This window comes from Gossypium raimondii, chromosome 5, assembly GCF_025698545.1.
Source record: "Gossypium raimondii isolate GPD5lz chromosome 5, ASM2569854v1, whole genome shotgun sequence".
Classification (NCBI taxonomy): Eukaryota; Viridiplantae; Streptophyta; class Magnoliopsida; order Malvales; family Malvaceae; genus Gossypium; species Gossypium raimondii.
In genome coordinates this window covers 11,831,603-11,844,374 of record NC_068569.1, presented here as the reverse complement: position 1 = coordinate 11,844,374, position 12,772 = coordinate 11,831,603, and the positions used below count along the sequence as shown (strand labels likewise).

At 32.8% G+C, this 12,772-nt stretch overlaps 2 protein-coding genes and 1 long non-coding RNA gene across 4 annotated transcripts in view; 2 read left to right on the top strand and 1 right to left on the bottom strand.

Annotated features, from left to right (window-relative positions):
* Positions 1-12,772, top strand: part of LOC128041251 (uncharacterized) — an 88,765-nt gene that overhangs the window by 58,030 nt on the left and 17,963 nt on the right. The gene's annotated exons all lie outside the window — the stretch shown is intronic.
* LOC105769673 (50S ribosomal protein HLP, mitochondrial) lies at positions 814-3,062 on the top strand. Of its 2 annotated transcripts, XM_012590452.2 has the most exons (4): positions 814-974; positions 1,777-1,868; positions 1,988-2,043; positions 2,520-3,062. In XM_012590452.2, the coding sequence occupies exons 2-4, from the start codon at positions 1,847-1,849 to the stop codon at positions 2,892-2,894; spliced, it is 453 nt and encodes a 150-aa protein (XP_012445906.1). In that variant the 5' UTR covers positions 814-974; positions 1,777-1,846; the 3' UTR covers positions 2,895-3,062. The 2 variants fall into 2 exon arrangements, with proteins under 2 accessions (XP_012445906.1, XP_012445905.1); XM_012590451.2 differs by lacking the exon at positions 1,988-2,043 and having other exon boundaries at positions 818-974.
* On the bottom strand, positions 3,163-6,545 carry LOC105769674 (probable inositol transporter 2). Its single transcript, XM_052630874.1, has 6 exons — positions 6,174-6,545; positions 5,982-6,052; positions 4,846-5,181; positions 4,667-4,774; positions 3,982-4,584; positions 3,163-3,892 (listed from the first exon to the last, which is right to left on the bottom strand). The coding sequence occupies exons 1-6, from the start codon at positions 6,307-6,309 to the stop codon at positions 3,410-3,412; spliced, it is 1,737 nt and encodes a 578-aa protein (XP_052486834.1). The 5' UTR covers positions 6,310-6,545; the 3' UTR covers positions 3,163-3,409.

Here is a 12,772-nt window from a genome sequence, read left to right as displayed (position 1 = left end):
TTTGCAGGCAGGGGTATCTAGGAGAGGTAGCCACTTGCTGGCTTTGGTTGAATGGTATAATTTAATTTAAGTACTTCTCAAATATATATTATTTAATTTAAGCCCTCTTAGATTATATTTAAATGGACAAATTGCAATTTTGGTCTTTCTTATAAGTTTACAATTCAATTTAAAACATTTAAATATAATTTTTTTAGCTTTGACCCCAATTTTTTTAAATTTTATTTCGACACTATCATATAATTCCTGAATTTGACTTTGTTTACAAGCTTCTGCGTGTTATAATTTTGTATGGAAAAATGAAAATTATATGCTGATAACTTGGTAGTTTGGAAGATGTTCCCAGGCTGAAGATACTGTTTTAAAGTTAAAAAATATATTTATATTTATTTACCTAAGTCGAATCACTAACATTGCGGGGAACTTCACACACACTTGAAGCTTACAATGTTACCAAAAATATGCAAAAGAAATGGGTAATAAATATTGTTTCCTGGTGGTGGGTGGGGAGGAAAGCTAAAATTGAGAAGTGAGGGTAGCTATGCTATCCGCCACAACTGTAACAGTGTAACTCCATTAACAACTCTATAGGTTTTTTTAATCTTTGCCCACTTCTTTGCATGAGTAATTTATGATGTCGACAAACTTTGATGACGTGATTCAGTGAGGGCAGGGTTTGATTTCGTAAGAATGTTCATATCTAATTCAACATCAAGAATTTGTTTTTATTTTCATTGATGGACTGTTCAGGGAAAAAGGGAAACCTTTTTATATGAAGTAATTATATATAATGCGTTGGGCTAGTCCTACTTAAGCTTGAGCCCAAACCCAATCTCCTTCTTCCTTCAAGTCCCTACTTCCTAGTCCTAGGGTTCTAACTGTTTCACTCATTTTCCTCTTTCCCTTGTTTAAGGCTGTCGAATTAAGTAAGAAGCGGAAGATGGCTGCAAGCTTAGCTTCCAGATGCTCCAGGGGTATGTCATGTGATTTTTTCTTGGTGTGGGCGTTTTTTGTTTTTTTCGAAGGGTTTTTGTTGTCCTTTCTTTCTGTTAATGCACATTTTCAGATTACCAGCTCTTCTATGAATAGCTTACAGAGCATTCCGATCCAACTATGTCCATATGCATAAAGTTTAAGTTTTTATTGCGTAAGTTTTTCTTTGATTGATATAGAGGAAAAATTCTTCTAGTTAGCTATAAGTTTGGACCGAAATGAATAAAGGTTTTTAACCATTGAACCCTGGAAATTCAACGATATTATTTTTTGGAGGGGTTGAGATGGGGTTTGGTGGAACTTATTGAAGCTTATCTAGTCTCAATAGTGTTGCTTCTTGCTCATCTTCATATGGAAGTCTTTTGGTGATTCGTTGGCATTTTGTATTCCGTCTACAATTCTGTGTTTGGAACTTTTTTCACTGTGTTTTATGATTCTTTTAGTCACTTGTGTTTCGTTTGATGACGATAGCTTTAAGAAGCCTCTTAATATGTGGGATTTTAGGATGACCTGTTTATGAATTCTGTTTGTATCTATTCTTTCATGCTGGGTTTTTTTCCCCCTCTTCTTTCTTGTTTACGTCTTCTACGTAAGTGCCGGGAACCATTGGTTAGGTTCTTAATGCTTGTAATCTGACTATCCGCTGAACTACATTGGTTTTGTTCCTCCCACAAGTGATGTAAATATGTTTTTGTATCATAAAATTAAAACCTATATGTTCATAATTCATTTTGTATCTAGTCTTGTTTCTCTAGCTTTTGTTTGACTCTATGGTATATGCAGTGGGACGTTCATTGATGGATGGCCTTCGAAACAACTTCTCTAATTTACCAAGCACATCAAGAGAGACAACATGTGGCAGTTTCCTGTATCAGGTCAGCAAGGTTTTCTAGCATGATGTTTCTTTTTAAGCTTGGACTGCAATAGATGGAATCATTCACGTGGAGCACATGCTAGTGTTCATGCTATATTAATATTATCCTTGGAAATTTAGATCAAGTTCCCCAAATCTCCGGGAATAGACAAGCCTGTGGGAACAGCTTTGACAAGGTTGGTCATGATGTCATTTTTTATGGTCTGAAGTTATGCATGTCTCATTAAACCTAAATGGTTCAAAGGGATAAACATATTGTTAATGAGCATCAAATTTTTACTAAACTTTTCCCTTTTCTTAAGCATCAAACATGTATAAGAAGTAAGAACCATTGAGACAGCTTTTGAAGAGCTGCATATGAGCCTGATAGGATGGCAGCCTGAACTACTTAAATATGATTTCAGTGATGTTGACAGGAGTTGAACCTATTGTTAATGAAAGTTATATTTTGAGTCTTATGTTAGGATCCACATAGCTATTGGAATAGGATAATTATTCTTGTAGCTTGATGTGAGAGTGATAAGAGTTTTGTTGAATGTTCAATATTGTAAGTGTATGGTTTAAGTCCTGATAATATTCCATGGTTCTATGATAATTGCCTTTGTGGTATTTTCTTTGATAGGTAACCCTTATATTTCATTTTATTCTGCAGCAACAAAGGACTTTCATACAGATGAGAACTGTTCTAAAAGTAGTGGACAACTCAGGGGCAAAAAAGGTGATGTGTATACAAGCATTGAAGGGGAAGAAAGGGGCAAGATTGGGAGACACCATAATTGCATCTGTAAAGGAAGCCATGCCTAACGGAAAGGTGAAGAAAGGAAAGGTGGTATATGGTGTGGTTGTGCGTGCTGCCATGCAGCGGGGTCGTTGTGATGGGAGTGAGGTCAAGTTCGATGACAATGCAGTTGTTCTTGTTGACAAGCAAGGCCAGCCAATAGGGACCAGAGTTTTTGGGCCAGTTCCTCATGAGCTGAGGCAGAAAAAGCATGTCAAGATCCTCACTTTGGCAGAGCACATTGCCTGAGGCATGGATCCATCATATTTTTTCCCCCGAACATGACTTTTTTTAGCAATCCAAGCATTTAGATATTTTCATGTTGTCCCAATAGCAGGAAAAAAAATGGGAAGAGGGAAGAACTAATCTGTTGTTTCTATCACAATCCTGAGCAATGATTAGTAGATGTTTGCCTTATCTTTAATGAGAATGCAATATATCTGATAAGACAAAATTGCATTGATGACCTCATGCTATTCTTACCTGGTTGAATAATTAGGAGATGCTCAGAAGAGTCTTTTTGTAGAAAAAAAAATTTATGATATTGAAAAGTAGTTCGCAGTTACAGTTGACAGTTAATTCATGCCCTTGAAGTACTGCTATTTACCCTATAAAATACTTTATACTTAGAAATGCCTTAAAGAAGAAGCTTCGTACGGAACATGTATGGGCATTTTCTCACACTGAGATCAGTTCTGTAGAGAGAAAATAGAGAAAAATAACAGCTTTGATTATCAAACTAATTGAAGATGCAATGCCCAAATTCAAGCGGCTTGGCTCTTCTCATGTGGTTTGTTACCTTTCTCCCAGAACTTGTAGTGTAAAGCTCTACCCTCCAACATCTTCTCAATCTCCTCGATAGGTAGCCCCTTTGTTTCTGGCACATAGATGATCACAAAGAGTAAAGCCATCACGGAGATTACCCCAAATATTAGGAATGTCCAAGATGCTCCTATTGCTTCTTTAAGTGATAGAAAGGACTGAGCCACTATGAGATTCGAGATCCAGTTAGCTGTTGCAGCAATTCCCCCACATAATCCTCTGAACCTGAGTGGATAAATCTCAGAGTTCATTATCCATGGGACACTTCCCATTCCAGGTGAGAAGAATATGATGTAGAGAGCCAGACCAATCAGCGCGAGCCATCCATATTTGCTTGGACATCCCCTTGTGTACCATAGCCTAGTTTCTTTATGGCACATATCCTTCACTGTGTCATTTGAGATCAGACAAGCTCCTGGCAGCAACTGAAATAACGAGAACTGATTAATGAAGGCAAAACATGCGACTTTATCGAAAGTTATATTTGGATTTTTTGGTTTTCCATGTGATTTACCTTGTTTGTTGGTGAAGAACAGAAACCACAATCTGGAGATGAAGCCTTCAAACACGTCATGCAATCCCAAGCACCGGAGTTTAAAGCTGAACTATAATCCGGACATGTAATGTTTGAAAAGTGAGATGTTTCAACCCTGCTAACCATTGGAGAATGTGTTGTGGTCTCATGGAAAACTCCTGATAAAACACCAAGTGAAACCACCACTCCAGTTAAACTAATTATTAGCAGCTTCTTCCTCCCTGTCCTGTCAATAAAGTAAATGCTGACAATGGAGCCAAAGGCATTGAGGCCTGCAGTGAGAAGGGAAAGGAGGAGAGCTGTCCGGTTAGAGGCAAAACCAGCTAACTGAACTATGGTCGGACTGTAATACATGACTGTGTTTATGCCAACAAATTGTTGGAAAACTTGGAGTCCTACGCCAGCAGTGAGCCCTCGCCTCACTGCTTTGGTTTTCAACAGTTTAATAATGTTCATCTTTTCGGAAGATCCTTCTTCCTTGATTTCAGCCTCCACGGATTCCTTTAAATCTTGAATTTCTTGTTCCACTTCATGAGCTGGGTAAATTTTCCTCAATATCACTTTGGCTGCTTCTTCTCTTCCCTGTATTTTTTATTAAGACGACAAAGAATCAATATTTGGAAGCTTGAAGACCAAATACATGCGACATTAGAATTCAGGGAACCTTGCGGTATAGCCAACGGGGTGATTCTGGAAGAAGTAACATTAGAATGAACTGCAAAAGTGCTGGAAACCCTGCAACTCCAACCATCCACCTCCATGTCCCTGGTGCCTGAACAAAAACATTTATTCAGTTTTTTTGGGGCGGGGGCTATAATTTGCTAACATGTTTTGGTAGCTTACCTTGGTAAAAGCCAAGTTGATAAGGTAAGACAGGAACTGGCCACCAGTGATAAGAAATCCGTTGGTACTAACAAGGGCACCACGGATTTTGGCCGGGGATGCTTCTGAAATATATAGAGGAGAAGTCATTGACGCCATTCCGACACCGAGTCCAACAAAAATTCGGCCGACAATCAAAAGTGCAGCACCAGGAGCAGAGGCCATGATTACAGCTCCAACAAAAAACAGGAAATCAGCAATGAGAAGTACTCTTCTCCTTCCAAATCGATCATTCATCCACCCACCAACTGCAGCTCCAATGATGGCTCCAGCAACTGCCATGCTCACTATGCTCTCCTGTTACATGTATACATCGACAAAACTGGTCATGTAATCAAAATGGCTTAAGTAGCTAGTAGTAAATTAGTTGCTACATGGCGATGGAAGGACCAGAATTCGTTTCTGCCAAGTTGCCTCGGGGCTTGAACGAAATCCCCTGATAGTAAACTGTTCCGGTTTCAAGGGTGTCTGGGTTTTCAGAACATTCTCTTTAAGCTCAGGTTTGTATTGAACAAAAGCTCAATCTCAAACACCCCAAGTCATGTCTTTTTTATTTATTTATATATAGTTTTATTATATATGTGCAACTGAACTTTTCAATACAATTCACACGAACTGCAGAAATTTGTTGAAAAGGTTCAAATGTCAATTTTTTGAAAAGGCAAAAATGATTATAAAATAAAATATTTCTGATGAAATCCAAGAAAACGTTGACGATAAACAGTTTTAGAAGAAACAAGCTTGGGACAAGGACTTTACACGACACGAAGGCCCCAAAGACTTGTACTTAGCTATAGAGAGTTTACAGTGTTTAAGCCAACAATCCAATGGGATTATCACCAATTTACCAGTATTTTTAGATGAAACAATGGTAACCGATTGCTTAGCCAAAGGCTAGTTCAGCCATTTCAAGGGTCTACGTAAGAGCGGTTGGTGTTGTATTTACTTGGGATAAGTAAAGACAGATTTCATTAAACGGACAATCATTGTCCAAAAATGGACAGATTTACCAAGAAATTTAGACAAGAACCTGGAAACATTTACATAAAAAATTTCATAACATGAAAGTAGAAGCAAAATATGTAAAGTTATGTGACCTGTAGAACAGTCTTTCTATCCACAGACTTGAAATCATCTCTAATGTAAAGGAGAGCACCAGATATCACACCTGCAAGAAAAAAAAAAATATATATATATATATATATATATATATATATTTCCAGTGTCGTACAAAGAAAAAGGAAAAATTATATTAAAGAGATGCATAAAAAAAAAGGAAGAAAAAGAACCAGTGTCGTAGCCAAAGAGAAGGCCACCAATTCCAGCAGAGAAAGCAAGGCGAAGAACATAAGGGTTTCCCCATGTTAGAGAGAGACATTCCTTGAAAGCTGAGGTATCAGTGCTTGTATGTATCCCTCCTTCCATTTTCTCCCCTACAAAGGCTAAAAGATTTCGCAAATTACTTCAATATTCTAGCTCCCAAAAACACACCAATATATATATAGCTTATATTTTCCAATGGAATTGTTTGGATGGGCAATAGAAAGATAGAGGGAGTCATACAATGGGGTTTTGTTTTGTTTTTGGTTTACTAGAAAATTAGAGAGAAAGAGAGGGCGAGTGAAGAAGCAAAGAGAAAAATGAGGGAAATCGGGGAGATAAGAAGGATTTGTGTATTTGAACATCTCAGCCTAAGTGAAGACTGAAGAGTCGACCAACTTTTTCGTCTGCTTGCTTAAGTGCATGATCCTTGTGAAAACAATTACAAACGCTAATTAAACAAGCTTAAGCAACACGCCCTTGATTGTTATACAATTTATTTTTAGAATAAATTGCACCAACCGTCCCTAAACTATGCCTCATGTTTTAAATTGGTCTTTAACCTTTAAAATATTCTAATTACATCCCAAAACTCTGGAGGTCATATCAATCAAGTCCTTCCGTTACTAAAACCGTTAATTCACCATTAAGTGACACCTCATATCCTATGTGGAATAATTTGAAATTAAAAAATTAAATTTATTATCCAAGTAAATAATTTTTTAATTAACCATTTTAAAAGAATTAAAAGTTCACTTGTTTTCTATTGATTAAAACAAAGTAAAGCGAGCCATCCCAATCTACATGGTTGACAAATATTTTCGGAGACAGCAAATTCAGAATTAGGATATACTAAACATTAACATCTCGAATATGACTTCAATCGTCTTTTTCCTTTTCTTCAAAAAGCAAATTATATATAATCCCAGCTTTTATATGGAAAGCATATTTTAGAATATTAATATATTTCTATAATTAAATTTAGATAATAAATATTTTTATTGATTAGATGATGACCATCGTTGAACCTTGCTCTGGAATATTATGTTTAAGATCAATCATTGAGTTTTCAGCCTTTTTTTTAGTATAACTAGGTATTAAGATCATTAGGTCCATATATTGAATAAATTGAATTATCGATGGCATTATTACCAAATAAAGCTTCCTAGTAGTTTCCCACAAAATAAGATTATGAAAAAGAAATTCACTTTCCATCTTCGAGCTTTAAAAAGAATCGACCAAGGGATACAATTTCTGTAGTTCATTCATTAAGTCACATGATCAGCAGCACGTAGTGTGAAGGAACTTTGTAATGCGGTCCTTGGATGTTCAAAATGGACGTATGCTATTAAACTACATATTATTATCATCATTCAACTTTAGCTATGACAAATAGCAAATGACATTGGTTCATCATCCAACCCCAGTTGCCATGTATATTATTGACCTAACAATAGCAAATGGCAAGTTGGATTTTTCAGTTTAATGGAAGAAGAATATCGAAGTCCCAGATTCCTCTGCCTTCTTTTCTTAGCGTGCTGGTATTCAACTTTTAAGGGATAGATCAAAGTTTCAGTCCTAAAACCCTTCTAATTTGTAAGACAAAACATGTCCCTTTCATTTGCCTTACTTTTTATAAAATGACTTTTCAGCTATTATCATGAAATATACATTTTATACACTGAAAAAGTGGGGTTTATGGTAACTTTTGCCTTGTCTTGTTCTATGATCACAGAGACAGATCAAAGTTGCTAGGCACTTGCGGGAAAAAATGGATCAATCAGGCATAAATAGAAATAAAACTACACAAAACAAGAACCATATCATTATTTGCTAAAAACCCATGCATGTTAACTTGCATTTGATTTGAGTAAATCCCAAGCAATAATTCATTTATAATGATTAAAATTCAAGTCTTTTAAAAGGAATTGGATAGACAATTCAAAAGGATGAAAAAGCAAAAAGAAAAGAAAAAAAACCATTTCATTTTGAGGAATATATATTCTTATGCAATTCATCTAGAGTTAAAAGCATGTAAATATACTTGGGAAATGTTTTACTATGGAATTAAGCCTCTCTCAGAGAGATTCTTCAACACAATCATGGTGGGTCACTTTCAATAATATTTTCTTAGCACATGCCGATGTCTAAAAGTGGAATGGGAACCAACACAGCTTTATTTAATTACATGAGAGCTCTGACAGTTTTTATGTATGGATATGATATGATTCAGGAGTATGCCATATGGGTATCCTACCATCTCACATCTTTCTCTTAATCTATTCATTTAATGTTTATTAATTTTTGCATGTTTGTTGCACTTAAATGATTTAAAATATTAGTATTGTTTAGATTTAAAAATAAAAATATTTTATTCTCTAAAACATGTCTTTCTTGTTCTATAATGTAAAATTAGTTTTCTTTTACAGTACAAATGGACTATCCAAGTAATCACAAAATAGAATTAAACTATTAAAGTTGATGAACTGAACTAATTAGTAATTAGACTAAAACCCACAAATAACAACTACACGTGATAAAACTCAAGACCGTATATATATTATTATGTATGATAAATCTCAAACTTAAATACTCAAGTTACATAAAATAGTTAAAATTTTAAATCACCTTTCTTTACCATACACGTGTAAAATATTTCATTTTACTACGGATTACAATCATGCGAATTAATTTACTGGCTATAAAGGTCGGAATAGTAAAATGTAATTATATTATGGGTTAATGTCATTGAACTTGTTTTGGTATATTATCAAAAGGAAACTATTTTGGTTTTTTTTTAAAATTTAGTCCTTGATTTTAGGTTTCAATCTCAATTATAACATATCCAAACTTATATTCAATATTTTTTATTTTATATATTTGAAGAATCATTCCCCAAATTACATTCGAATATGTAAAAGAATTAAAGAAGAAACATAAAGTAACAGAAAAGGTAGATAAAAGAGTGTGTAAAGTTGATTCTTTTCTGAATCTACCGCTACTATGTTAGTAATGTTTTCCTAAATTTGTGATGCAATATTGTGGACAATTCTTAACCTTAAACTGTCAATACCAATCAATAAAAAGGAATCTCTCTTTTTTAAGATAATAATTTTAATATATTTTGAGTCCCAAAAAAGAGAAGACTACAAACCAATCCATATAGATGCTTATATCCAATCATTTCAATGTGAGGTGTAGCCCATGACCCAGAAAATCAACACAGGCTAGCTCACTAGACCCAATAACCTTTTAGTGATATACTGTAGAATATAACTTTCATTTGTATTAATAATATATATTTTATGCTTATAAATAAAGATTAGTATGCATAAACTTGTTAAAATTATATAACAAAAATATTGAAATCATAAATAATTTATATGTATTAAAATCTAGACTTTAAATCCCTACAATGTCATTCATCTTCACCTATTTGTAATGCTTATAAGGATAAATAAATAAACCATTTCTATATCACAAATTTAGTATAAACAACCTGCGCTTTATATGTTTTTAACCACAACATAATTTTATTTAATTGAGTAATAAAATGTTACATATCAAAGAAGACGATTTTTATCTGAGCTTGAATACATTTTATATCGTGGTATTGAAATAAACTTTTATAGAAAATTTTGGGTCTAAAATCATAGAGTGGAGCGACAAGTGGTTTTGGATAAAAGGTAGAAAGTTTACTTCTCCATATATATTACTAATGTAAAATTATCATTATTTTAGTTTGGCTCTTGTTCAACCCTAACTAACAATTTAATTCTTTTACATCAATGTTGAAAGAAACTCCATCCAATTATAAAAAAATATATATATATATATATATAATTATTTCTCCTTGTTGACTTCGTTTTCATATTCGTCCTTGCAAAAGAATACTTTTACAAATATATTTATATTATTAAACAATATATTTAATTGATTGGGGTGCACTTTGAGCCATAAATTGATTTAGAATCCATATATGACCAAATGATGGAAAAAACTACTTCCTATGTGAGAAAATGTTTTCAATTTATTTTAACCTATAATAAATAAAATTATAATTAATATTATAATATTTAAATAAAAAGATCATAAATTTTATTTTTATCTCATTTAATAATATTAACTTTAAAATATTCATTATTAATTAAAATATTAAAATAAAAAACCCGTAACAAAGTTATGGGCGGGTTATTTATTAATTGAGTGGGATTTTGATTAAGCCTAAGCATAATATCAATAATATATATGGTTGCTTAGATCTAGCATGAAATATAGATCTAAAATTTTACTCAAATATGTCTGTATTTTAATAAATTAATTCAAGTCGTTTAGACCCATATTATTTATACTTGTATGGTTCCATGCTTCACAATGGGTTTAATCAATTTTTTTTTTAAATCTGACCAATAGTTGAACCAGTCAGCCACTGATTCATTAGTCCGATTAAAAAAATTATCAAAATTAAAAAAAAAAATTGGTTCAATCGCTTCGTACCAATTCTTAGTCTAGCCAATTCAAAGCTACTTTTTGGACTAGCCCCCGCAATCGAATCTCTATCCAACTGGTCTAACTTGTAACAGCCCGTTTTCAGTGAAATTGGAACAGCGGTTTCGGGACCACAAATCCGAGTAGGGGTGAGCATTCGATCAAATAGAATCGAATCGAATCGAAAATTTTCGACTTAATCGAGTTTTCGAATCTCATTTTATCATCCTAACTTTATTTGAAGTTTTCTCGAATCGAGTCGAGTGAGATGGAATTCGAATCGAATCGAATCGAATATATTTGTTCGAGTTAAATTTAAAAAAATAATTTTGGGTCATTGTAACCATTGTCACCCATCGTAATAAAATTTGTCCACCTTAATCAAATTTTTTATTAACTTTCATCACTTCATAATTTATTTATTAATTTTTATATATTGGTTAGCTTCTTTGCTTGCTTAGTTGTTTCAATTGTCTTGATTCTTGTCACTATGTATTTTAGAATTAAAAATATATTAAATGTAAAATATGATTTTTTAATAAAATTTATTTTAAAATAAAATGTAAAATTGATACCAATATAAAATTTTAACACGAATATTTTATGGCATAATTAATAATTCAATAATATAAATATTCAATATGACTAAACAATTCAATAATATAAATAATATAAAATGTGAAATTTAATTTAATAATATAAATAGTAGATATAAATAAAATTATTAATATTTATGCTTAGTGATTTTTTTTGGATAATTTTGATTTTTTATTTGAGAGTAAAGGGTGATAAGTAAAAGTTTAGGGGAAAAATAAAAAGTTTTGGGAATAAAAGTTTGAGGGAAAGAAAATAGGGGGAGTAAAATTTTAGAGGGAAAATATTAAAAAAAATATTGGAGGGGGGAGGGTTTGGGATAGATGGGAGGTGAGATGGAAAGGGAATAAAAGTTTTAGGGGAAAACTGGGAGGGAGTAAAAATTTTGGGGGAAAATAAAAGGTTTTGAGGGTTTTTGAGAGTAAAATTTTGAGAAAAAATAAATGGGAGAGTAAAATTTTGGTGAGAAATGGATTTTGGGTAGATTAGGGGGTTGGGAGGGGAGGGGAGTAAAAGTTTTGGGGGGAAAGTGGGAAGGAGTAAAAGTTTTGAGGGAAAAGTAAAAATGTTTGGGAGTTTGGGGTAAAAATGTAAAATATTATAGTTTGATATTCGAATTATTCGAGTTATTCGAATTCGAAAACTCAACTCGATTCGAACTCGAAATTCGAAAAAAAAAATTCGAGTTGATTCGAATAACTCGATTCGTTTAACTCGAAATTCGAATTTTTTTCGATTTTTTCGAGTCGAATCGAGTTTTGCTCACCCCTAAATCCGAGTCTAGAAGAAATTATTTTAATATTATTGCATGGTTTGCATTATGATAGGAATGTCTTATGAAAATCTTGTTAAAAAAATTTTACCGATTACATGTCTAATTAGATGAAAAGGACCAAATTGCATAAAAATGCAAAAGTTGAGTTCTAGTAGCTATAGGTATCAAATAGCTATGGAATTCAAAATTGGAGGTCATTATATGGAAAATATACCATTAAGAGAAGTTAGTAGATAAGTATGATAATTCATCAATGGAAAATTAAATAAAGAAATGGACTAAATTGGAAAGTAAAAGATAAGAAGATTATAAATAATAAAATAAAGAAAATATCATCATATTATCATCTTTCCTAAAACAAAAATATGGAAATTGGTTTTGAGCAAACTTATTTGGCTCAAATAAGTATGTTTTCTTGTCCCGCTTTTAGTCATTTTTATATTTTCGAGATTGTAATAGCTTAATCTAGTTATCTCGGGATTAATTTGTAAAGTTATCAAAGTATTAAGGTTTTGCCATGGATGAATATAGTTGAATTGTGAAGTTTTATGGTAGAAAATGAAAGGTTGTTGATAGATAAACAACTTTTGTAAATGGAATTTTGATGAAATTATGATATAGGGACTAAATTGAAAAGATGGAAATTTTATGGAAAAATTTTAAATTTTGTGAAATAATGGGCTGCTAATGTTATATGTAAAAATCGACTAG